The 26,864-nt window shown below is 43.3% G+C and overlaps 1 protein-coding gene across 1 annotated transcript in view; it reads left to right on the top strand.

Moving 5' to 3' along the window:
• The window catches only part of ZNRF1 (zinc and ring finger 1), a 306,791-nt gene that overhangs the window by 262,443 nt on the left and 17,484 nt on the right, over positions 1-26,864 (top strand). The window contains exons 3-4 of the mRNA XM_033943348.1: positions 6,629-6,734; positions 22,630-22,719. Coding sequence (XP_033799239.1) covers positions 6,629-6,734; positions 22,630-22,687 — 164 coding nt within the window. The 3' untranslated portion in view covers positions 22,688-22,719. The remainder of the gene's footprint in view (positions 1-6,628; positions 6,735-22,629; positions 22,720-26,864) is intronic.

Here is a 26,864-nt window from a genome sequence, read left to right as displayed (position 1 = left end):
ATTCGCGGCTACAGGACAGGGAGATTTGTCCGACCGGGCCTGTTCTGTTGTCGGTCGGGTGCAAAAGCGCCACAAAGGTGGAGGCAGGGAGGGAGGAAAGGTGGAGTGGAGAAGAAAAGACGCTTAAGGGGGGAGAAGGCCGCTGAAAGCACATGTTGGAGCAGGGGATGAGAGGGAGGGAGAGAAGGGGAAATATTGGACAAGGGCAGAAGGGATGCTAAATCATAGGGTGACAGGCAGAGAGAACAACAGGAAAAAGAGTGGAAGCAATCTTGAACCCTGAGGGTGAGGGCAGAGAGAGGTGGTGAGATGATTGATCATGGGGAGAGGGACAAAAGGGAATAGAGATGGGATAGGAAGATAGTGGAAGTAAAAGGACAGGGAGATGTATGTTTTTAGATGTATCTAAATAAAAATAATAACAAAAAATTTATCTTTTTTATGTCATCTTAGCATATTTTATGCTGCAGAACGAATTATTTTTTTTTACATGTATTCCTATGGGAAAACGCGTTTCACATAACGAACGTTTCACATAACAAACTTGCTCCTGGAACCAATTAAGTTCGTTGTGTGAGGCACCACTGTATCTGTTTGGAAGAAGAAAAAAGTGGCAAACTTGGAGAGGAGGAAGGGTGAATGTCGGAGGCAGCATGAGAGATTTGCTGCAAATTTGCAGGATACCTCTAGTGTGTTCACAAAGTAAATGTTGTCTTGTGTGTGTTCACGCTAATTTGGACACACCTTCCTTCTTTATCTAGGGATGAAGGAGAATAAAAAGCATACAGACCAAAATATGTTCTATTTCTCTTGAGTGGTTAACAGGAAGGAGGTAGCTCAGTGTTTAAAATAACTTCTATATTTGTGTGCCTATCCTTCACCTCTCTTTTGTATGAAACATTGGCACTGGAGTAAAGGTGAGAACGTGAAGCGAAGTGGAATAATTGTATTGCTTCAGATTCTGTATTGGAAGAATACCCCACTGTAATCGTCTTGTGCATGCTGTTCACCTGCTTATATTCTTGGCTCTGTTACCTTCTAATTTGATCTTTCTCCCTATTTTTTTTTTCCTCTTAAGCTGAATGTTTCATTCAAATATTCACTTTCAGTTGAGCACCTAACTGGGAATAGCTGCATTAAAAAAAAAATCCCGAGGTTCTCTTTGCATCTGTGTGTATTGTATTTACTTGTCTCTGCATGATATCTTGAAGGTGGGCTGTAGTTTGGAAGTTCAGGATTATTCTTCTCCCCCTCAGAAATAGCCTATTGGTTCGTCTTGGTTGGGGGTATCCAAACACCTGTGGTATTACTGCAAAGTGGTGCAGGCTCACAAGCTTGGAATCAGATTTATTGCTGTTTTTCCTAATTGGTCTGGGCCCAAAACTTCTTTTCTTCTGAGTGGCCAGCTCAATCTGAACAAGATTTGGATCTACTGTGCTGTGAGCCTCAATATGCAGCCACACAGTAGGGCTGGGTACTTCTGCTTATGCATTTTGGGGGAGGGGGGCACACAAACTGTAGAACCATCTAGAACAGTGTTTTTCAACCTTTTTACACCTATGGACCGGCAGAAATAAAAGAATTATTCTGTGGACCAGCATCGGTCCGTGGACCGGCGGTTGAAGAACACGGGGCTAAGTCGTGGGCCAGACCCCGCCCATCTCTACCCAATCTCCACCCCAGACCCCACCCCGCCCTTACACGTCCTGTGCCTCATCTGGAAGCCTTCCCTCTGACGTTGCAGTGTCAGAGAGAAGGCTTCCAGTTCAGGCGCAGGATGCCCGTAGGAGCCACTGCCCATGTCTTTGTGCACTGAATCAGTTAGGAAGAGGGAGCTGGCTCGAAGATAACGCCGCATCGATCGCACTGTGGACCGGCAGTTGAAGAACACTGTTTTGGGCCTGATGCACTTGCTGGCCCTGTGGACCGGCAGGATATTTCTGTGGACTGGCACTAGTCCATGGACCAGTGGTTGAAGAACACTGATCTAGAACTTAACATGTGTTTTTTTTGAGTCTGAAGATTTGTTGTGACTGGGATTCCCTCTTTCTGTCTTCCAAAATCAAACCCAGAATATACTTAGCTCTACTACTGAGCCAATGGGCTGGCCCCATATATCTATTTTAAATTTGTATCCAGAAGCTAAGTATTCTTGGCAAAATCAGCTGGGACAATGCCCAGTTTTGTCATTGTTCCTTAAGAAACAGTGGGACCCTATTTCTGCATTATTGCTTTTAATTCCACTGCACAGAGTTGCATATTTATGCAATCAGCAGGAGGAATCACTGCATGTCAATCGGGGCTTCCTGAGGCCAGGAAAGCGAAGGAGGTGGCAGCTGACGCTGAGACCACCTACAGACCAGTCATTCAGAGCAGAAATTTATGAACAGATATATCAAAATAACCATATTTAGAAAACAAATTTGTGCAAAATAAATCAAAATATTGTTGGTGTCATTAAACAGGAAAAGTGAAATTAAGGCACAAACTATAATGCTATGTCTTTTGAACTATGGTGGGATTAGATTTTATTTTTTTTAATCAAAGGGACTGTCTAATTACATAAATAGTTTATCTTAATACAGAGCTTTACCAGTTACTTTCTTAGGGAGGGGTGGCAGGATTTTAAGATTAAAAACTGGTTGGTGGATAGGAAACAGAGTGGGCGGTGAATGGACAATACTCGGACTGGAAATGCATCATGAGTGGAGTGCCACAGGGTTCGGTGCTCGGGCCTGTGCTCTTCAACATATTTATAAATGACCTAGAAATTGACACGACGAGTTTGCTTTGTGAATCTAGCCCTTTGTTAACTGTTTAATATGTCCATTTCAAATTCTCTTCTGATCAGATGTTGGGGTACTTTGTGGAAACTTGGCTTGAAGAAGTTGAGGAAACACTGGTTTAAACTATACAATTAACAATATGTTATAATTTTATAGTCACTAAACGCTCAAATGACAGAAATTAAGATTGGAAAGATTTATTGTGTGCTGTGGTGTAATGAAGAATTAAGATTTGAGAATCGAAGGTTGCATAAAGCTGAACAAATGTGGAGGAAAAAATCCAGATATATCTATGCTGGCTGGCTCCATTGTCTTTAGTGTTATTAACTAAGAACTCTTGACTCTGATTTAATTAACCGGTTATAATAGAAAGATGTTTAACTATAGTTGAAACCAAAGACAGCATCGTTTTAAAGTGTAAATTGACTGATTGGTGAATGAGTCTTGGTATTTTGTGATAAGGTATGGTCATCGGGAAATAAAGAGTATAAAAACATTAAATCATCTTGCCTTCATTATATGTAAATCTCTCATGCATATTTCTTGTGGATATCTTGAAAACCAGACTGACTAAGTGTGCCCTGAGGATTGGGTTGAAAACTCCTGGTATAATCTTTATTTCATGTTTATACCATAACTCTGGCCTGGCTTCTATGCAGTCTTCCCAATTTTAATCATCATCTAAACTAAACTAAACTAAACCTTGGGTTTATATACCGCACCATCTCCACGAATGCGGAGCTCGGCACGGTTTACAGAAAGAAAGATGAGAGAGGAACTACCTTTTTTGCTAAAATTAAACTAGTTAATATGTGGTGAAATTCACCAGAAAAAACACTTGTTGTATTCCTCCTAGTTACTCTTACTCTCAGCCCCAACCCCCACCAGGCCACAGAATATTACTTCCCTTTGAGGACAGTCCCCTGTGATCACTTGAGTGTGGCCTATGAGTAACAGAGCTGCTTTCTAAACATATAAGAACAAGAGGGCATTCAGAAAAATTGGAAGGGGGCAGATTCAAAACAAATGCTAGGAAATTTTTCTTTACCCAGCGTGTGGTGGACACCTGGAATGCACTTCCAGAGGACGTAATAGGACAGAGTATGGTACTGGATTTCAAGAAAGGATTGGACAAATTCCTGCTGGAAAAAGGGATAGAGGGGTATAGATAGGGAGCTACTGCGCAGGTCCTGGACCTGTTGGGCCGCCGCGTGAGCGGACTGCTGGGCATGATGGACCTCGGGTCTTGACCCAGTGGAGGCATTGCTTATGTTCTTATGTTCTTTCTCCATGGCTGCTCTGTACTGCTATGGACATTATTCTTGTAAACACCCTCGATGGTTTTAAAAAGACATTTTTTGTTATTTATTTTAGCTTTCTTTTTTTTTTTTTAAGCACCCAATGTTAATGCTGAAGATGGTGTACATCAGTGGTTCCCAAACCTGTACTGGGGGACCCCCAGCCAGTCAGGTTTTCAAGATATCCCTAATGAATATGCATGAGAGAGATTTGCATATAATGGAAGTGACAGGTATGCAAATCTCTCTCATGCATATTCATTAGGGATATCTTGAAAACCTGACTGGTTGGGGGTCCCCCAGGACAGGTTTGGGAACCACTGGTGTACACTAATGCTGCCTGATTCAGGGAATATGTTTTGATTTGATTCGGTCTATTGAATAAAGTTTGATTCGCTTTTCCCACCCAATCGGGCATTTTATTCAAACATCTTGGGCAGGTTTATTTTGAAGTATTTCCACCCACCCCCATACCAGTGCTGTAGTGCAAACAAAAAATACTTTTCCTCTCTCTCCTTCCCTTTTACAAAACTGTGAAAGTGTTTTTTAGCTCAAACCGGTGCGCTGAATACTCTGCACTGCTCCTGACACTCATAGAGTTCCTATGAGTGTCGGGAGCAGCACAGAGCATTCAGCACACCGGCCTGCGCTAAAAAACACTATCATGATTGTGTTAAGGGCGGGATAGGGTCTGTTACGTCCTAACTTACACTCGCTGTCGAACACCAGCTCTGGCAGGATACATATTTCAAATATTGTAATCACAAAATAGAAAATAAATTTTTTTTCAACCTTCTACTGCCATATCTCCCCCTCCTTCTCCCCTTCTCTCTCTCTCTCTCTCCCTCCCTCTCTGTTCCCCTCCATGCAGCATCTTTCCTTTCATCCCCTTCATTATGATGTGTGCAACATTTTTCTTTCTTCTTGCCCTCTACCCTATGCAGGATTTCTCCCTCATCCCTTTCTACCTCTTTTTCATCTCTCCCTTCCTCTTCTCCACCCCAATTCTTCCTCTCTCACTCCATGTGCAGCATCTTTCCTCCCCTCCCATCCATCCCCCTGTGCAGCAGCACCCCACCAGTCCTCCCATGATGAGACCTGACATATCTCCGAGGCCTGCTAAAGCAGCGACAGTGCTCTGAATGGGCTGCTTCGCAGTCATCCCCACTAGGGCTTCCCTCTGCCATGTCACTGATGACATCAGTGATGCAGCAGAGGGAAGGCCCTGGTGGGACAGGCCATGAAGCAGCCCATTCAAAGTGCTGCTGCTTTAGGATGCCTCAGAGGTATGTCAGGTCCCACCGGGGTGGTATGGGTAGGGAAGTGTTGATCGCTGAATCAGTGAGTCTGATTTTTGCAGACAACGAATTGATGCGAATTGGGCAGCACTAGTGTGTACATATGATGTGCCCCATCCTTTGGTAGCTGACAAAGCAGCACCTCTGATGCTATTGTAGGAATATAAGCCACTAACAATTAGTTACTTATCCTCAAATTTGATTGCATTATGAGCTTTAGATAGAAAAGCTCCCCAACCGTTGTTTTTGTCTTATCTATCATCAGTCCCACAGTCTTTCAGCTTCTAAGCTCTCTGTTTTGAGCAGGAATTATAGCAGTGAGGAAAATCCATATTTTTTTTTTTCTTTTTTTTTTTTAAAGAAGCACAGTTTTTATAATCGGAATAAGTCAATGCAGCTTCCATCTTCTGTGCTTTAGTGTACTCAGTACCACTGACAGCATGATGCAGACATAATTAGATTGGGGAGGGGGAAGAGGAGGAAAGAGTGGGAAGCACTTACATGCTTCTTCCAGTTCTCATAGTGTGATAGAAGCAAGCTGTGTGATCTAAGGAATTAAAATCAGGGATGGGGAATGAGGGCCGCAACCCAGACAGGTTTTCAGGATTTCTCCAATGAATATGCAGATCAATTTGCATGCATTGCCTCCATTGTATGCAAATAGATCTTATTCATATTCATTGGGGGAAATCCTGAAAACCTAACTGGATTGCAGCCCTAATTCCCCACCCCTGATCTAAACATAGATTTCAGTCAGGAGGATGTCTGTGTTCACATTCAGCCTTCTTTCCCAGCTCTTCCTGCTGTCAGCTTAGATCATGTTGGTTTCTTGAGTCTTTTCATTCTAAGCAGCAATTGGATAGTGGTAATAAAAGTAACCTCCCCAACGTGCTACTTTTAGAAGCAGCCATGTGGTACAACAGTGCTTCTCAATTCAGTTCTGGAGTACCCCCTTGCCAGTCAGGTTCCACAATGAATATGTTGCCAGTAAGGATATCCACAATAAATATGTATGAAATAAATTTGCATATAATAGAGGCAGTGCATGCAAATGAAGTTTATGCATATTCATTTTTGATATCCTGAAAATCTGACTGAGTTGAGAAACACTGTGGTACAACATTAGAGCAAGCTGCCCTGAGGTGGCTGCATGCATGACTCTGAAATATTCTAGAGGTGGTGGAAAGTATGTTGGTGTGGGGATTTTTGCCTCTCAAGTATCTAACTTGCTATTTCTTGTCCTCAGATGATGTGCTTACAAAGGATGCTGGGGAATGTGTCATCTGCCTGGAGGAGCTGCTACAGGGAGACACGATAGCTAGGCTGCCATGCCTCTGCATTTATCACAAAAGGTACAACATTGCTGCTTTTTAAGAATCTTACCAAACATCTTGATTTGTGACCATGCAGATGGGTAAAAAATTATGGTTTGAGAATTTTTGATATACTACCTTTCCTAGCAAATATGTCAAAACGGTATACAATATAGTAAAATTTGAAGGAGGAAATCCTTAGATAGGAAAACACATTAAACATCCCTACATCAGTTGATGAGACCAAATAAAGATATGGCACCAGTATGCACTACCTCAACCAGCAATCTTGCATCGATCACACCAAACAGTAAAATTATAGGTAAACTGATCAAGACATTTCTGCAGTCATTAAGCTATAGCCAAATTCAGAAAAATGTTCTCAAGACAGCCTTTAATTTCTTAGTTCACTGTAAATCTGTTGCATATTATATTATGTTTATATAAATGTTTGGCTGAGATACAGCAAGGATAGAGCTGTGTGCTTTATGTATAAATTGAAATTGCAACAGAAAATAGTGTCTTTTTATCTCTAGTACTGGATGGCTCAGGTGAAAAAGGACATGAGTCTCACAAGGACATATAATAATAATAATTTATTCTTATATACTGCCAAACCAAAAAGGTTCTAGGCGATTCACAACAAGTAAAACTGATACATACAATGCAGATAAAATACATCAAATTATTAAATGAAAAAAACCTTATTAGAAAATTAAAACAGGATGCATTAAGATACCAACCTATTAAAAATTGTTGTATTTTTTTTTTTAATTCTTTATTCATTTTCAAAATTACATTAAGTGTTAAATATATTCATTCAGATTAACATTAACAACATCACTTACAAACAATCATTGATATATTGCATAAAAACATATCCCTTCCCTTTTCCCACCCCATCCACCCTTATATTCCATTATCATATAAAACATGTAATAATAAAATTCCCCCCTCCCTACCCCTTAAATCGATAAGTATAAGGGAAACAATTTCAAATTAATCTTTACAATACTTTGTTAATGGTTTCCACACATCCTGAAACTTCTTAAAGTATCCCCGTTGCAATGCAATAAACCTTTCCATTTTATAAATATGGCATAAAGAGTTCCACCAGAAGTTATAATTTAATCTCCTCCAATCCTTCCAATTATATGTAATTTGCTGAATGGCAACACCGGTCATTATAAGTAGTAATTTATTATTATTTGCAGAAATCGGACTTTTTGCTCTCATTTCCATACCAAATATCACGGTATCATAGGATAATGCCACTGGTTAACTAATAAATTATTAATTTGGTCCCAAATTGATTTCCAAAAATTCATAATAAATGGGCAATGAAACAGTAAATGATCTAAAGTTCCTGCTTCCAGATGACAATGCCAACATCTATTAAACAAATAACTATCTAATTTTTGTAACCTAACAGGGGTCCACAATGCTCTATGTAACAGAAAAAAACAAGTTTGTCTCATAGATGCTGACACCGTACATTTCATCCTCCAAGACCAAATTCGTGGCCATTGAGATGCAGTAATTTGATGCTTAATCTCAATGCTCCAAATATCTCTTAAACCAGTTTTTAATTTCTTTTTATTAAATCCACTTAACACTTTGTACCATTGGGCGGCCTGGTGACCCAAGAAGTCTGTCTGAAAACACAGAAACTCCAAACTATAATGTTTGTTAAGGTTTTTCCAATCGGGGAACCCCGCCTGATTGGCATGCTTCAGTTGCACCCATCTAAAATTTTCTGAATTTTTAAGACCAAATTTATGTTGCAACTGTGAAAATTCAAGCATAGTACCATTATAAATAACGTCATCCAATATTCGTATTCCTGCTATCATCCAGTGCTTCCAGACTTGTCTCTCTCCGCCAATTTGGATCTTGGAGTTTACCCATATAGACTGTTTTGTAGATTTATGAATTGAAATAGTTGTTAAATTGCTTACATGTCGCAATGTTTTCCATGTATCTGCTAGTATGCTATTATCTTTACTGTAGCTAGGCATTTTGATACTGAGTACATGGCACAGACGTATCGGAGACATGAGTTGCCATTCTAACCACAACCAGTCAGGGAGTTTTTCCATGAGTTCTGGGAGGATACAATACATACCTTGGTGCAAAATATAGGCTTGATGATACCTATAAAAATTTGGAAAATTTACCCCTCCCTCTGAAATTGATCTTTGTAAGGATATCAAAGCTACTCTAGGTGTTTTACCCAGCCAAATAAATTTTAAAAGAATACTATTTAATTTTTTATAAAAGGACCCTTGAAAATATACCAGCAACATTCCCATCTGATAACAAACCACAGGTAAAATCATCATTTTAATAGTTTGGACTCTCCCCCACTATGAAAGATGTAAAGGATTCCATTGCTCACACATCTCCGTAACCTTCTGTAATAACGATTTTTCATTTATTTTCATTGTTTCATCCAATGTATTTTTAATCCAAATGCCTAAATACTTTAGTCCATCCTCTTTCCAAAGAAAGAGAAAAGAATCAAACAAACCTTTTGTACAATGAACATTGAGTGGAAGAATTTCTGATTTATTCCAATTTATTTTATATCCTGAAAATTTTCCAAAATTCTCAATTATTTCAAGTAAACAAGGAATGGTTTTCTCAGGATTTCTCAAATAGAGCAATATATCATCCGCATAAGCCGAGATCTTATATTCCCGATCTTTATGAGGAATACCCTGTATCTCCTCTGTTTGCTGAATGGCTAATAACAAGGGTCTCCGCGGCGCACTGTTCCCTCTAAGCTGAGCAGGTGTCCTCCAGCTGCATTGCTACCACTAGGGGGTGGAATATTTTCAGTCGCTAAGGACAGGTATGTTCCCTGGAGTCCTGCAGAACTTGCCTGTCCCTCACAATTGAAAAATGTGACAGTAAAACAGCACCCTCTATTGGTGAGACTGTGGGTGGAGGACTCCTGCTCAGCTTAGAGGGAACACTTTTACTTTCCAATACAATATCAAAAAGCAAAGGAGGTAAGGGACAACCTTGTCTAACCCTCCTTTGCAACCTAAAACCTTCTGAAAAATTATTGTTAATATATAATTTAGCAATAGGAGAGCTATACAATGCTTGAACCATTTGTATACCGTATTTTCACGCAGATAACGCACACCCGTGTAAAACGCGCACACGGGTATAGCGCGCAGAAACCACGATTTTATGTACAAAAACTTTTGTATACCGCGCTCACGGGTATACCGCGCATGCAGCCCGACTGTCCTTTCGCCCGCCCCGACTCTCCTCTGGCCACCCCGACTCTCCTTTCGCCCTCCCCGACTCTCCGTGCGCTGTCCCGACTATCCGTTCACCCTCCCTGACTTTCCGTGCACTGCCCCGCCTCTCCATGCGCTGTCCCGACTCTCCGTTCACCCTCCCTTACTTTCCGTGCACTGCCCCGACTCTCCGTGCGCTGTCCCAACTCTCCGTTCACCACAAGGAGATACTGACAAACCACTGAAAGAGATCCCAGGAACAACACCCAAACACCCACTCAGTATGTGAACCAGTTGAGTGGAGTGGACTAGGGTAACTGGGGGGTGGAAATGGACCCGGAGTTTTCTCAGCAGAATTTCCCAGACCACCTCTTCCTCTCAACACATTGACACGCTAGTGGGTTTATTTAATAGCTTTTTCACTCCCTTCGGTCTGCCTGTCCCCCTTGAAGTCCTGTCCCCCCTTGAAGGTCTGCCTGTCCCCCTTGAAGGTCTGTCCCCATCCTGAAAGCCTGATGCCCCCCCCGACGTCCGATACATCCCCCCCCAGCAGGACCACTCGCACCCCCACCCCGAAGGACCGCCAACTCCCCGACAATATCGGGCCAGAAGGGAGCCCAAACCCTCCTGGCCACGGCGACCCCCTACCCCCACCCCGCACTACATTACAGGCAGGAGGGATCCCAGGCCCTCCTGCCCTAGACGCAAACCCCCCTCCCTCCAACGACCGTCCCCCCCCCCCCAAGAACCTCCGACCGCCCCCCCAGCCGACCCCCACAACACCCCCACCCCCCTTCCCCGTACCTTTGGTAGTTGGCCGGACAGACGGGAGCCAAACCCGCCTGTCCGGCAGGCAGCCAACGACGGAATGAGGCCGGATTGGCCCATCCGTCCCAAAGCTCCGCCTACTGGTGGGGCCTAAGGCGCGTGGGCCAATCAGAATAGGCCCTGGAGCCTTAGGTCCCACCTGGGGGCGCGGCCTGAGGCACATGGGCCCAACCCGACCATGTGCCTCAGGCCGCGCCCCCAGGTGGGACCTAAGGCTCCAGGGCCTATTCTGATTGGCCCACGCGCCTTAGGCCCCACCAGTAGGCAGAGCTTTGGGACGGATGGGCCAATCCGGCCTCATTCCGTCGTTGGCTGCCTGCCGGACAGGCGGGTTTGGCTCCCGTCTGTCCGGCCAACTACCAAAGGTACGGGGAAGGGGGGTGGGGGTGTCGTGGGGGTCGGCCAGGGGGGTCGCGGGGCGGCTGGGGGGGCGGGCGGAGGTTCTTGGGGGGGGGGGGGGCGGTCGTTGGAGGGAGGGGGGTTTGCGTCGAGGGCAGGAGGGCCTGGGATCCCTCCTGCCCGTAATGTAGTGCGGGGTGGGGGTAGGGGGTCGCCGTGGCCAGGAGGGTTTGGGCTCCCTCCTGGCCCGATATTGTCGGGGAGTTGGGGAGTCGGCCGGGCAAGAGGGCTTGGGCTCCCTCTTGCTCCAATCGTGGATGCGGGTGCGGGTGGGAGCGCATGCGAGCGGTCGTTCGGGGTGGGGGTGCGAGCGGTCCTGCTGGGGGGGGGTGAATCGGGCGTCGGGCGGGGTGGGAACTATGTAAAAAAATTTTTGTATACCGCGCTCACGCGTATAACGCGCGAGGGGTATGCGCGGTAGGTAAAAACGCGTATAACGCGCGCATTATATGCGTGAAAATACGGTAAATCCTGAGCCGATACAAAACCATTCCATCGCTTGATACATAAAGGTCCATTCAACACGATCAAAAGCCTTTTCTGCATCAAGTGATACAGAAAAAACTGGATCTTTTAAAGCTTTGGATAAATTCAACATATGCAATGCAAGCCTAGTGTTGTTAGAAGAATGTCTTTCAGCAACGAATCCTGTTTGATGCATACCAATAATAAAAGGGAGAGCTTTAACCAAACGTATAGCCAAAATCGTAGCTAAAATTTTCCCATCAACATTAATTAAAGAAATAGGCCTGTAATTTGAAACCAGTGTGGGATCTTTATTTGGCTTTGGTAAAATTCTCTAAAATCAAAATAAGAAGAGACCTCTAACATAATTTTTCCAAGCCATACATTCAGTTTAGCGGCCTGAAACGAGAGGGTTCTCTCAAAGAACTTCTTGTAACGACAAAATTTTGTGGAGGGATATGTAAACAAATGCACTCTGCGTGTACCCTTATTAGAGTGGCTCAAAGAGAAATGAGGAACAAGATAGCCTGGTGACATACCAAAGACTGATTTATAACAAATCATGAAAATTTAAACAAAATTCTAGACTATCGACAGCCAATGAAGTTTCTGATAAAAAGGAGTATTATACTCCTATTTTTTTTAATGTGTGGAGACAGATGTTTCAGTAGGTAGGTTCAGGTTTACAGAGCCACTAAGTCCTGGGCCTCCAATATGTGGCCTATGGGTCAGATGTGGCCCATCTGAACTTGGGATATGGACCTCTTGAGATATGTAGGAGGATATTTATCAGATTACATACATGATTTTGAAGGATTTCAGAGCTATTTGGTAAATATGAAGTCACAATTTCAGAATATCCACACAGTTTGAGGAATATATACTGTACTATAGCAAGCAGAAATATCCATGCATGCTATTCACACACATGGACTTTTGAATATAGCCCATTGTTGGCAAAACTCAGACATCCTGAACTAAGTCAGTGGTTCCTGTCTGGATCAGTTGGGTAGTACCTGGAAAAACTCACCATGTCAAAATGTTTGGCCTATGTGAAATCAAAATGAATACCCAAATATGTTACTAATTGGCATATTTGGTGACCAGCAGAGGGCTCAAAAATTGTACAGATGACTCACATCACAGTATACAGTTACATCAGAAGAGTGCAGTGCGTCAGTCATCCTTTCCTAGCATGTATTATCAAAGGGTCATAAATTAGCAGCTGATACAAGAAATGTCCACCCCCTTATCTAAACCAGCTGCCCCACTGAGAATGACTACACCTCATAGCTCCCAGGACCAAGAAATCAACAGACTTCTTTTGCTCAAGAAGAAAGTCCTGGTCTTCAAGAGCTTGTCAGAAAATGTATTATGTTAGTCCAGGGATGGGCAGCCTCAGTCCTCAAGGGCCTCAACCAGCTGGGTATTCAGGATTTCTCACAATGAATGTGTGTGAGATCTATTTGTGTGTACTGCCTCTATTGTATAGAAATAAATTTTATGCATATTTATTGGAGAAATCCTGAAAATCCAACTGGGTTATACCTCCTGAGGGCCAAGGTTGCCCAATCCTGGGTTAGTCCAATAAGAAAAGGTTTAGGTGTTTTTGAGGTTTTTATTTTTTTGACCAGTCAGATCATGTTCTTACTTTTTAGAATCTGAAAATGCTGTCAAATGGAGACCCTTCAATTGAAGTACTTTGAATCTTGCATTCTAGCTTTCAGGTCATGAAGTTTTCTTTACTCAGTAGGCCTGCAGGATGCCTACTAGCATCATCAGCAATTAGTGTGCGATGTCCTTTGATCTGGATTCAGTCCTGGAGATATTGTACAAATCTTAGTGACGCTTATGTGCCTACTTAGGGTGGAAGGTCCACGCATATTTCCATAACTTATCAGGACCACATTTTAGCTTTGATATATTGCATAGCCAAGTAATTTATGTGCTACAAAATTCCAAGTGGACCATCAGTTGTGTCTTTGGACCAGTCTCAAGATCTGTTCCTACTTTTGGTGCTAAGTCTAAAGATGTAAACACAAAAAAATGCATTCTAAAGGATAAATATCTTATTGCGCGACATGGTAGTATCAGCTCTGTTGGAGTATACCAATTAGGGTTGTGTTATGCATTATGGAAATGCTAAAGAAGACCCTTTAGGAGTAGGCTTACTGGCACTTGGTGTATATTTCCATGCAGAGCTCTTGGGTTTAGTGCTGATAGACAGATTGGGATCAATGTTGGTTGAAGTCCATGATCGTTGGCCTCTGGCCAATAACATTTGCTGTGATTGGCTAAGTTTGGTGGAGGATATTGGAAGTGAGATAGGATGAAGTAGAATCCCCTAGATATTTAGATGAAAGTTCATGGAATAACACTATAGAGGCTATTTGCAATAGAACCAAAGCTCAGAATAAGAAATTTTTTTGATAGGGTATGAGATTTATTTTGGGTATAATAAAGCACCTATAGCAGTTTATGGTAAAGTACCCATTTTTATAACAACTCTAATGATCTGTTGGTCTTCTAGTTCTCTCTGTGACCATATAATTTGGATGAGAGCCATCTTTTTGTGATAGTTTGCATAAGGAAATATACCGGTATACTATAGGCTCTAGTGAAACTGTATTTATCATGGGGGTAGAGGTGGGAATGAAACATTTCCTCTGATTATGGAAACTATTTGCTCATAATTGACATGCATGGCAGAAACACATGTAACCATGTTGACTAAACCCAATCATCCCCTCTTAACTTATTAGAACCCTCCCCACCCCGAAACAAACTATATGGAGAAGGTGGGGGGGTACTTTTAGGGACCAGTTCCATAGATATGAATGAAATCAGTAGGAGTGTTTTGCTCAGTGTTGGGGAGGACGCAATCTATAGAGTTTCAAGTAGCAAGCTTGATTCTGTTACATCCACTCCGGAGTCTGTACGATAGGAAATCTGTACCCGCAAACCAGGTCTTGCAGAAAGCCACACACTTTGTCTTTGGCTCCTCCTACATAGTAGAGGAACGCAAAGCCCACTACAGTTTTTTCTTTCTGCATTTTCTACATCGTTGTGGCAATTTTTAGCCAGGCATATTTCTGAACTTGGGCTTTCTTGTAGAGAGTCCTTTCTCTATCACGGAGGCAAGGGTATCCCTCCATGTAGTTCTTCTTCTTTTCTTCCAAAAGTGGTATTGGATTTCTATGTCACCCAGGAAGTTTGTCTGCCTGTTTTACGTCCCATAGGGTCAGAGCAGAAAGATCAGATCTTATGGAGACTAGATGTGCAAAGAGTCTTTCTTCACTACTTAGAACCAATGAATTCTCTCTGACTATCTGTTTGTTCTGTCCAGTCAATCCAGGCATGGTAGGCCGGTGTCCATCTATTGCCTGATGGATCCACATTTCTTCAACTTATATTGCCTGTAGTAAGATACCGCTGGTTTTTTTCAAAGCTCACTCAACCGGGAGTTGCAACACTGAGACCTAAACTGGCTTGGCTTCTCAATGGGTTTCTTAAGCTTCTGGAAACTGCTGGAACTCCTGTCCTGAGTACCTAGCCGTTTCCATAGGTGCCTACTTGTCTGCATGTAGTCTGTGGTTCCCATGGAAACCCAGGTGCATGAGCTTTTTTTCAAACTTCCTGGGTCACAAATTCATACTCTCCTGTTACCTATTAGCACCTATGGTTTTACTCCAACTGCTAGGGCTGCCCTTCATACACCAATACACAGCATTGATAATCTTAGAACTCTAAGCTTGCCTTTCTGGGAAATAGATGCACCCCTTAACTCCTCACTTCAGTGCATACTATTTGCCCAGGGCTACACTGAACAGCAGCTTGAATCAAGGGCTCGCAGCATCACTGTCAACCTAAGCAGCTGCAGACAATAAAAGGCGGATTTCATTACACATCTCATCTGCAGTTGCATAGCAAGAGCTGAGTCTAAAATCACACCATAGCTAGTAACTTGCTGTGATAACACACTGGAATACCATCAGGCACCAAGTGAGTCTCCATAAATACCTGATCTTAACTGAGACTTATTCCTGTTTTTTGTTTTTTTTTAATTCAGATATGTATGTGGGAATATTATAATAAATGGTTTCAAAAATTCACCTGCCTTGATTTTTATGATTATTTCTTTACAATCCTTCAATATAGTCTCCCTGCTTTGCAATGACCGAGTCTCAACATCCGGGAAGCTTCATTAGTCCATCCAAGACACTGTTTTTGTTCAGTTGCCAAATGGCTCGGGTATCGGCAGAAGAAAGCTCTTCCAGAGATGCAAAACGATGTCCACGCATAGGTGGTTTCAACTTTGGAAAAAGGTCAAAGTTTGGTGGACTCAAGTCTGGACTGTAGGGAGCATGAGGTAACACCTCCCAGCCGTATTCGCGAAGTTTTTCAATGACTATATTCTCTATGTGCGGGCAAGCGTTGTCATGAAGAATGAGTGGCCCAGCCAAGAGCAACTGAGGTCAGATTTTGTGCATTTTTCTGCACATTTTTTTTTGCAAGAAATCACAATAATACACTTGTGACACTTCTTCCACATGGAACTTTGTCTGTGATGATGATGCCTTCATGATCATAAGCAAAAATCATCATTTGTTGTCTTTTGATTGAACTCATTGAAATATTTTTGGTCAAGGGGAAGATGGAGCTCTCCACTCGTCATTGAAAAACTACACGAGTACGGCTGGGAGGTGTTACCTCATGCTCCCTACAGTCCAGACATGAGTCCACCAGACTTCGACCTTTTTGCAAAGTTGAAACAACCTATGCGTAGACATCGTTTTGCATCTCTGGAAGAGCTTTCTTCTGCCAGTACCTGAGCCATTCGGCAACTGAACAAAAATGGTGTCTTGGATGGAATAATGAAGCTTGGGAACGTTGGAACTCGGTCATTGTAAAGCAGGGAGATTATATTGAAGGATTGTAAAAAAAAACTTGAAAAAATAAAACATGTCAATTTTAAAAAATAGTGTGCATTATTTATGAAATGACCCTCGTATAAAATAATGATTGTATCTAATTGTAAAGAAAAAATGATCACCACTAGGGCTATAATTGGAAAAAAGACACAAGCCTAAGGTAAAGAAAGTTGAATGTTTTCCAAACCTGAATATTCATTCACTCTTGTCAGATCAGGAATCTGATCTTACCACCTTGGACAGACCCTTGTACTACTAATATATTTTTCTTTAGCACTCTCCAGACCGGTATAGGATTAATCTTACAAGCGGGTATATATCTCATCATGACCAGCAGGTGGAGACTGAGACAAAACTTTGGAACTGTACATATCATGTGACCCCTCCCTAATCAGTTTTCTCTCAGTCTCCAGCAGGTGTGGTGAGCTGTACCCATCTCCCTTGGTAGGGCTGTTGGAATTTGTTTAGCAATTTTTGTCCCTTTTTGTTGCCAGATTGAGCTTGGGTGGACCCTGTATGGGGGTCTGTCCCCAGCGGGTATTGAGCAGGGTCCCTCCACCCACCTTCCTCCACCTCCCCACATTTTTGTAGAGGTGCCTCAACAGTAAGCTTTACCCCCTTGTGGTAAGGTTTATTGTTTAGAGAACCAGTGGAGTCTGTTTTTTTGGGGGGGAAAAAAATATCAGGCAGTGCCGGTCTAAAGGGTTTCTTTCCCTTTAAATATGCTGTAAATTACTGTATTTTTCAACTAACCAGCACTTTTCTTTCAGCTAGGTTGCATATAGAGCAATTGAGCACTTCTCAGGGGGAGAGGTGCACAATTTGGTCCAGACGCGAGGCACTTGCGGCTGGCCTGAAAACAGCTATTCGGGCCAGTGCGGTTGTGGAAGTCTTATCAGCATCGGTTGCTGGTGTTTAAGACTCCCAGCCGCCAGTGCCTCGTGGCCGGAGCAGCTTTGCAGAGAAGCCCGGTCTTTTCCTGCCGCCCACGGAGGGATTTCCTGTCAGCTGCTTTTTCTCTCAACTGATGCTGGCTTTTGCCTGCTTTAGCGGCTGGGACAGTTCAGTCTTCTCAGCCGCTACAGGCCCTGGAGGGGCCCCTCTAGAAGGTGCCCCTCTAGAAGGTGCCTTCTCCCTGTTTTGACATAACAGACACAGGTTACAGCAGGGTCCCCTGCTGAGGCAGGGAGTCCCATGGGGCCGTTGGGGAAGTTTTTCCCCTCATTTTCTTTTCGCTTTGTGTAAAGCATATAGGCGGCCCGAGGGTCCTACTTGTTTCCAGGGGATCTCAAGGGTTTGTTCCCTCCGCGCCTCCTGATGTTTTGACCTCTTAATTCTTTTCGCGTCCCCCTCCTCCTCCCTCGTTCAGACGCCCACGTACCGCTTTGGATGAGGACTTGTTGTCTGAGGAAAGCTTAACTAACACATGAGGACCTGGACCCTTGGGGACATCTCCAGGATCCTCTCAAGGGATGGCTGCTGGTACCGGGGACTTGTTTTTTTCCATCTACCAGCAATGCCTTTTTCAGAGGAACAAGCTCTCAGATCTGATTCAGCAGATCTCCTCAGTGTTGCGCTTTGAGGAGGCACCGCTTGCGACCCCGAGTGTGGAAGACCCTCTTCTTTGGGGGGATTTCCTCTGTTTCCCTCTCTGTCCAGTACATCCAGTTTTTATTTTTGGATTTTATCCTGGCACAGTGGACTTCACCGGAGGCGTCTTTTCGGTTTGCGCGCTTCTTGGTTTGTTTGTATCCCGTCCCCATGGGGGATAGGGCTACCTTAAAGTGGCCAGTGATGGACGCGGTGGTCTCAGTTATTGCTACGCAGCATACTGTGCCCGTCAAGGGCAATTCTGTCTTAACAGACTCTGAGGAGCATAAGTTGGAGACATTTCTTAAACAGAATTTTGATGTTTGCCTTGGGGGGTCCAGGCAGCTATTTGTGCAGGACTGGTGGGTCGGGCTGTGTTTCGATGGGCCGAGCAGGTCCTTGACAGTGAGTCTGATGATCAGGCGAATATTCAGATGGCTGCCTCTTTCCTCTCAGATGCCCTCTATGACTGTAGGCTGCAGGGCCCTATGTTGGGCAGCAGCAACATAGTGGAGCCGCACACTATGCAGGAGAAAGCAATGGCAAAGTACTATCTTGTGGTCATCTGCCAAATCCATAGCTGCACATCGGACCTTCTGGCTTCAGGTTTGGTCGACGGATGAGGTGTCTATCTCTAAATGCTCTAAATTTTCTTTTTCAAGGGTCCTTGTTTGCCAAAGGTTTTGGACTAGTTAGTTCAAACTCTGCTGCACTCTAAAGTGCCCTGCCTGCCTGAAGACAGTGCTTGCCAGGCTCTTCAAGGTGGCACTGCTCGGGGGAGTCTGCGAGATTTCCGTAGGTACTGCCCTGAACATGGGACTGCTCCCTACCCGACCTCTGATTTTGCCAGGGGTCGTTCCTTTTAGCAAATGCAGTCCTGTTGGGCCCGTTGGGAGGCTGAGAATCCCTCAGTCGGTTCCCCTGCTGTCCGTCCTGCCCAATGACTCTGTGCCCGTGCCCCCTCTGGTTCCGGTGGGTGCTTGGCTGGAGGTGATTTAGGAGGGTTCTGCTCTGCAGTTTGCCCATTCCCTGCCAGATCATTTTCTAGCTTCTTGTCATGCACCGTGGAAGAAGCAGATTTTTTGTCATATCCTTAAAAGATTGCTAGTTCTCAGAGCTGTCGTTCCAGTGCCCCCTTAGGAGTCGGTCACCGGCCGGTACTCGATTTACTTTTGGGACTTTTCGGCCCAACTTAGATTTGAAGGGGGTCATCAGGGCTCTCAGATTTCCATCTTTTTGCATGGAGACACTGCAGTCGGTGATTCTGGTGGTTCAGCCAGGGAAGTATCTAACCTCTCTTGACCTGATAGAGGCCTACTTGCACATTCCAATCGGACCTCCCATCAGCGCTTCCTTTGTTTTGCGATCTTGTGCCAGCACTTTCAGTTCTGTGCGCTCCCTTTTGGTCTGACCACAGCTCCCCGGACATTCACCAAGGTTATGGTGGTCATCGTGGCGGCCTTGCAGACAGAGGGCATTCTGGTGCATCCTTACCTGGACGATGGTTGATTCGCGCAAAATCCTTCCAGGAGAGCACCCAGGTCACGGCTCGGGTGGTGGAGTTCCTGCAGTCGCTGGGCTGGGTTGTCAACCTTGCCAAGGGCCAGTTGGCCCCCTCGCAGTGCCTGGAGTATCTTGGGGTGGTGTTTGACACCTCCTTGTGGAAGGTCTTCCTCCCAGAGGCCCGGGCAAACAAATTACACTCTCAAATTTTCCTGCTTATGGTGTCCCGGTGTCGTTGGGCGCAGGATTTCCTCCAAATCTTGGGGTTAATGGCGGCTTCTTTCAATGTGATGAGGTGGGCCGGGGAAATTAAGAACAGTGGCTGTGGCTTGGCTGGCGAGCTGTGGGGCCCTTTGCTATTTCATTTGTTCCTTTGCATTTTCCAACAGCATTTCTGTTTTTATTTGTTGGTACTCCTGTTCGGAGTCTTGTTTGTTTTTCTGTATATAGTTTTTAGTTCTTCTTGGCTATTCAGCAGACTGAGGTAATTAGGGAGGGGTCACTTGATATGTACAGTTCCAAAGTTTTGTCTCACTCTCCACCTTAATCCTATATCGGTCTGGAGAAGCTAAAAAAGTAAATTAGCAGGTAAAAGAGCCTAATTAATTTACTCTCCTGTTAACTACTGAATGGAGAAATTAGGTTCTTTTACCTAATAATTTACTTTTTTTTAGCTTCTCCAGACTGATATAGGATTAAGGTGGAGACTGAGACAAAACTTTGGAACTGTACATATCATGTGACCCCTCCCTAATTACCTCAGTCTGCCGAATAAACCAAAGAAGAGCACATTTCTCGCCCCCTTTAAGTTGTTATGGCTTAATATAAAAAAAACTTTTTGCTTTTAGTGAATTCTGACCCGAGACCAGTTTAAGAGAACTGGAAGCTGACTGCATTGGCTTGTCAGTTAGAAATGGTCCACTTTATGGGTTACCAAGAGTGCAAGCACAACTTGTGAACCTAAAATAACGTATGAGAGATTAAAAAGTGAAGTTGCTAATTTAGATTCTAGTGAGGGTGGGGTGGAACCCTGCCATTTAAATGAGAATAATTTTCAGCTAACTATAAACAGCTCATGGGGAAGGGTGAAAAAAAAGGCAGGATTATCCATCTCTAAGTAGATAAGCTATTAAATAATAGATGTGCAAGGGAGCCCATGTAATTCTTCCAAGGTTCACACTTTCGAAGGCCCATATTTAAAATGATTATACCAGGAAACAGAGACTCCTTTACCATTAAATTGTGCTAATATTCAGCAGCATTCCATCAGATAGTGCCACTTATTAGCACTGACCACTGTGGCATTAGCTAGATATTGCCGTCACCGTCCTGGAAGTTGTTCTGGGCACCGCTGATGTCCTGATCTGGTGCCCAGATAACTAATTGAGCAAGGAGGACAATACAAACACAAGTTCTAATGTCTAGCTGGCTATCCAGGACCAGAACTGAGAATTGGCTGTCAATCAGGATGTTAAGTGCCAGTGCCCAGATTGAGCTCGGCATTGAATATTTGGGTCATATTCAGTCGGTGCCCGAAATAGCTAACTGCTGCCAGCTGATCATGGTAGAGGCACAGAAGACCACTTGCCACTAGATATTAGAACTGTACTGAAAAGCATATTTTATGATTCAGCTGAATACAAATAATGGGCATTGAGGCTTTAACATAACAAATAATAAAAGAAGCAGGTTGTGGGTTCGAATCCTGCACTGCTCCTTGTGACCCTGGGCAAGTCATTTAATCCCCGTTGCCCCAGGTACATTAGATAGAGTGGGAGTCTGCCGGGACAGTTAGGGAGAAATGCTTGAGTACCTGAATAATTTGTAATCCGCATAGAATTGTAGGATATGTGAAAAATAAATGATTTAAAAAAAAAAATCAGAGATCAAGTGTTTATATTGGTAAGATTTAGCTCAGTAGAGCCCCAGATTATTTGTATTTGAATTTAAATCGATATTTGCAGAATGCAAATGTATTCGGGGCACTGTTTGGGGTGAAATCAAATCAAACACAAATAATTGGTACAGCCCTACTAAATATGTGAAGGTCCATCATAGGACAACTTAGGTAGTAGCCATTTGTGTTTTCCCTGCTTATCTTGAATATTATGGGGTTGGACAATTAAGCAGAGCAAGTATGGCCTGTAGAGGCAGCACAGCTTGCACTAAATACCATATACTGCACTATCCTGTTAGCTGTAGTTGGGCAATATATTTGGAGTTGTCCTACCATTGCTTGACTATTTTATACAGCAGTTAGAACTGATGATTTCTGGTGGTTGAAATGTAGACTACTTCAGCAGATAAGAGAGGAAGCAACTTCATTTCCTGTTTAAAGACCCGCCATTTCTTGACAGTAACTTATCTGATCTCTTCCCTGCCGAAAATGACTCAGTAAAATAGTTAACAGTAACATAACTGGGTCAGCCCAGACTGTTGTAGGCGTTAATAGAAAGGCAATTGACTGTAAAGCATCTTCTAGTTCGCTGCCTTTCACCCATTAAACAATCTCATTGAGGGGACACTATATCAATAATCTTCATCTGTTACGATAATACTCTCTGCCTCCTCATGTTTGGCAGAATCAATGATCCACATCCTTCTGCGACTCTCTCGCCCTCATCTTCCTTACATTATACTGCAGAACTGAGGAAAACCCAGTGGATATTTCTAAGATAAATTGTATTATGAGCTCTAACCCAGATGCTTCTCTCCTTTAACAATGACATTTATCTTTGCAGGTATACAGTATGGCTTACATAGTATATTGCAAAGAATGCTTTTAGATCAGTAGAATTGTAGCATTGATGTGAAATCTTTGATGGCATGAACTAAATCTCTTTTTTTTTTCTGGCTCCTTCCTGCCCTTTCCTATCTCTTTCCTTCCCATTACTTCCTGCCGCCTCTTTCATTTTCTCTCTTGCCCTTTGCCCCTCTTTTGATATCTTTTTCTCACTTGCACAGCTGTATAGATTCCTGGTTTGAAGTGAACAGATCCTGTCCAGAGCATCCTTCGGATTGACCCCTGGGAACCTTTGCTGACAACTCTCCAAGGTTTGTGGCACATATCTGTCATTCTCTGGAGTTGTGGATGGGGTTGTTAAGGGTAGAGCATGCTAGGCTGGGGCAAAGCGACATGGTGTGAATTAAGTAAAAACATAAAAGTTAAGGGCGTTTTTTTCAATTTATAAAGTAGCTGAAAAATTAAATGTACAAAATTATATAAAAACCTACTTCTATGGGACCAGAGTGTTGGCAGTGCTATGCGCTGCCATGTGGAAAATGCTGGGCTTAATTCCTGGGACTGGGGTCACTTTGTGGACACTGTTTATCCCAGTGACAGCATCTAGTGGCCAGACCTGGGGCCTAGGTTAGGGTGTTGGAAGGAGACCTGGTACATGATCACTGCAATAACTGAACTGAGGGGGATAAATCCTGAGCAGTTGCAGACTTTGCAGATGTGCTTAATCCAGGTACTGGCTTTAAAAAAAAAAAACCCTATAGATTGGATACTGATGCTCATATACAAAGTAACCATTGCCAAATATAACAATATATGGTTAGGGATGTAGAAGTTAAGGCTTTGAGTGCCACAGATACTACATGTGCTGTATACAAATCTTTCTCATGTATACTAATTAGGGATCTGAAAACCTGACCTGTTTGCGGCTATCAAGGCCTGAGCTCCTGCATCCTTGTTAGTAATTTAGGATTTTAATGTATTTTCCTATGTTTGGGCTTGGTGTTACTGTTGTACGGAACGGTGCTGCCTTTGGCCATAAGGTTCAGAGGTCTTCAGACCTGGTATCACAGCCCTTACTACAGAAAACTTCACTGGTTGCCAATAGAATCTTCAAATTCACCTGCCTCTGCTTCAAAACCTTATCTGGCTCATCCCTGATATATCTGTATCACCACTTTGCGTTCCAATGCACCAATCGAACATGCAATGCCTATCTGTTTACTTACCCATCCCCAAAGGGATGCACCTACAAAAGATTCCTTAATAGAACTCTCTCATTCCAAGCTGGCAGATGGACAGATTGCCTGACCACCCTCATCTCATCTGCCCCATCGTACTCTTCCTTCAGGAAATCTCTCAAATCTTATCTCTTTGATAAATTTCTCGAACCCCTCCCCTCCAAATAACCAATCTCTACGACCTCTCCTTGCATAGTAATCCACTTCAACCGCATTATACAGTCTCTTGCATCATATCTTGTTCTTAAGTCGCTCACACTGTATTTTCACTGAATAAATATCTCCGCTGTAAATGTACAGGCTCTTGCATTGTAAATCTGCATTGTATCTTCGCTGTATAAACACCCATGCTGAATATGTACAGTCCCCTGCATTGTAAACTGCGCTCAGCTGCATATTACATTCCCTTGCATTGTATCTTCGCTGTGTATGTACAGTCTCTCTTACATTGTAAACCGCTCTGAACTGTTTGTGGTATTGCGGTATACAAAAAATAAAGTTGTTATTATTATTTTTTTGCCGTGGTCTGCCATCCTCATCTTGTGGGCGAATTCCATAAGGTTATTTTTGGGGTGTCCCTGATCGGGCATTATTGTTGCCACTCCTTTTAAGAAGAGTCCTTTCAGGAAAGTGTATGTGCAATAGGAACTTGTAGCCCCCCCCACCCCCCCAAAAAAAATAGTTGTGTTTTTATATGTTATAAAGGGCAGTGCTTGATTTTGCTTGACACGTCGTCCTTGATTGTAGTTGGCAGAGGGAAGAGCAGGAAAGTAATCCAGGGGGAATGTTAGCCTTACTCCCTGAGCCCAGGAAACAGCCCTGAGTTTAGAGAGAAGTTTCTGGTTCAAATGTCCTGCTTAAAAATGAGAATTTACTTGTATACACGATAGATGCAGAGCCATTTATAGGTAAGCAGTGCTGTTTGTTGGAATCTGGCTTGCTGACACTTACCAGAGGTCTGCTGCTCTGGCAGGAGAGGAGGGACTAGGAGGAAATAAAGAGAAATTGTGGAAGGAAAAGAGGAAGGGGGATTATGCAAGAGGAGAAGGATAGGAAGAGTAAAAGACAGTCAACAGAGCAAGGATGGGGAGAAAGGTAGGATAAAGGGGGAAAATGAAACAAACAGAATTGAAATGGAAAATATTGAACAAAGATAAAAACTAAATGGTGCAAAAGATGTGAATTCCAGACAACTATATACATATTAACTAAATAATAAGAGAGATGTTAAGATTTGGCAGTATATTAAATTTTAATAATAATAATAATAATAACTTTATTTTTGTATACCGCCATACCCAGGGAGTTCTAGGCGGTTCACATCAATTAAACAAAACTTAATAAGAAATTACAATAAACTATATTTACAAGTAAAGAAGGTATTGGAACAAAATTAACAAGAAATTACAATTGATCATGGTTACAGTTGATCATAATTACAGGCAATGAGGTGATAAAGATGGGCATGCGAGGGGGGTAATGAGTAGGTCATTGGAGTTAGAGAGAAGGGGGAGATCAAAAAGAGGGGGGAGGGGACCGGGCAAGTTGGGTCGTTTGAGGGAGGGGAGAGAGAAATGGAAGAGATGGGATTAAGGATATTGAGCGTGGAATAAATGCGTTTTGAGTGTTTTTCGGAAATCAAGGTAGGAGTGGGCCTTGAGCAGAATTTGGGCTCAAGTGTTCTGTTTGGCTGCCTGGAAGGCGAAGGTTTTGTTGAAGAACCTTTTGAGGTGACAAAGTTTTAGGAAGGGGAAGGCGAAAAGATTGATTCTGCGGGAGTTCTTTTTGTTGCAGTTCAGGATGAAATGAGGGGTGAGGTAGCTCGGAGATAGCCCAAAGACAGTTTTGTAACAGAAGCATGCGAACTTGAATAGGATTCTAGATTCAAGGGGTAGCCAATGTAGTTTGTGGAAAAAAGGGGTGATGTGGTCCCATTTGTTTAAGCCAAATATAAGGCGAACGGCGGTGTTCTGGATAAGTTTCAGTCTCCTGATGGTTTTCTTCGTGGAGGCCAGATAAATGATGTTGCAGTAGTCTAGGATGCTGAGAATGGAGGATTGAGTCAACAGGCGGAATGAGGTGTCGTCGAAGTATTTTTTTATGGTGCGTAGTTTCCAAAGAACTGAAATGCATTTCCTGTCCGTAATATCAGTATGTTTTTCCAGGGATAGATGTTTGTCTAGGGTGACTCCCAATACTTTTAAGGTTTGTTCGATGGGGAAGGCCATACCTTTCACTTGGATTGTGGTGTCTTTGATTTTGTCGTTGGGGGTAGCTAGGAAGAATTTGGTTTTGTCAGGATTTAATTTTAGTCTGTGGGATAGCATCCAGAGTTCTATCTGAGTAAGTGAGCTTGAAAGAGAGGTGAGCAACTCTGGAGTGAAGCTGGTTAGTGGGATGACTATTGTAATGTCATCTGCGTAGATGAAGAATTTGAGCTTGAGGTTTTGCAGGAGGTTTCCCAGGGAGGCGAGGTAGATGTTAAACAGGGTGGGAGAGAGGGGGGAGCCCTGTGGGACCCTACAGGCATTATCCCAGCTGTATGTGAGAGAGTCATTCTTGAATACCCTGTATGATCTATTTTTTAGAAATCCGCAGAACCAATTGAGGACTTGGCCAGAGATGCCGATGTAGGCAAGGCAGTCTAGGAGGATGGAGTGGTCTACGAGGTCGAATGCACTGCTAAGATCAAGTTGTACTATCAAGGCGCTAGTGCCCTGGCTGAAAAGTGAATGAAAGTGGTCGAGTAGAGCGGCAATGATGGTCTCGGTGCTGTGGTCCTGGCGGAAGCCTGATTGGTTGTCGTTTAAGATACTGAATTTTTCTAGGTATGTGGTGATTTCGGCATTAACTAGCCCTTCAGCTATTTTGGTGAACAGCGGGATGCTTGCGATCGGTCTGTAGTTAGACGGGGTGTTGAGTGGCTCTTTTGTGTTTTTTATAATAGGGGTTATTATTATATGGCCTTGTTCTGCCGGGAAATTTCCTGTGGATAGTGAACTGTTTATCCACACCAACATATTGGCTTTGAAATGAGTTGGTGCGGTTTTCATGATGTTTGGGGGGCAGGTGTCCAGTCTGCAGAAGGCTTTGGTATATTTATTGTAATATTTATTGAAGGTTTGCCAGTCGATGGTAGTAAAGTGGTTCCAGCTTAGGTTCGTTCTGGATCCAGAGTCAGGATTAGATGTGTCGGAGTCTACGAGTATAGGAAAGTT

The sequence above is a fragment of the Geotrypetes seraphini genome, chromosome 4 (assembly GCF_902459505.1).
Source record: "Geotrypetes seraphini chromosome 4, aGeoSer1.1, whole genome shotgun sequence".
NCBI lineage: Eukaryota > Metazoa > Chordata > Amphibia > Gymnophiona > Dermophiidae > Geotrypetes > Geotrypetes seraphini.
The sequence above is the reverse complement of the archived record's forward strand: the minus strand, read 5'-3'. Positions and strand labels throughout refer to the sequence as shown.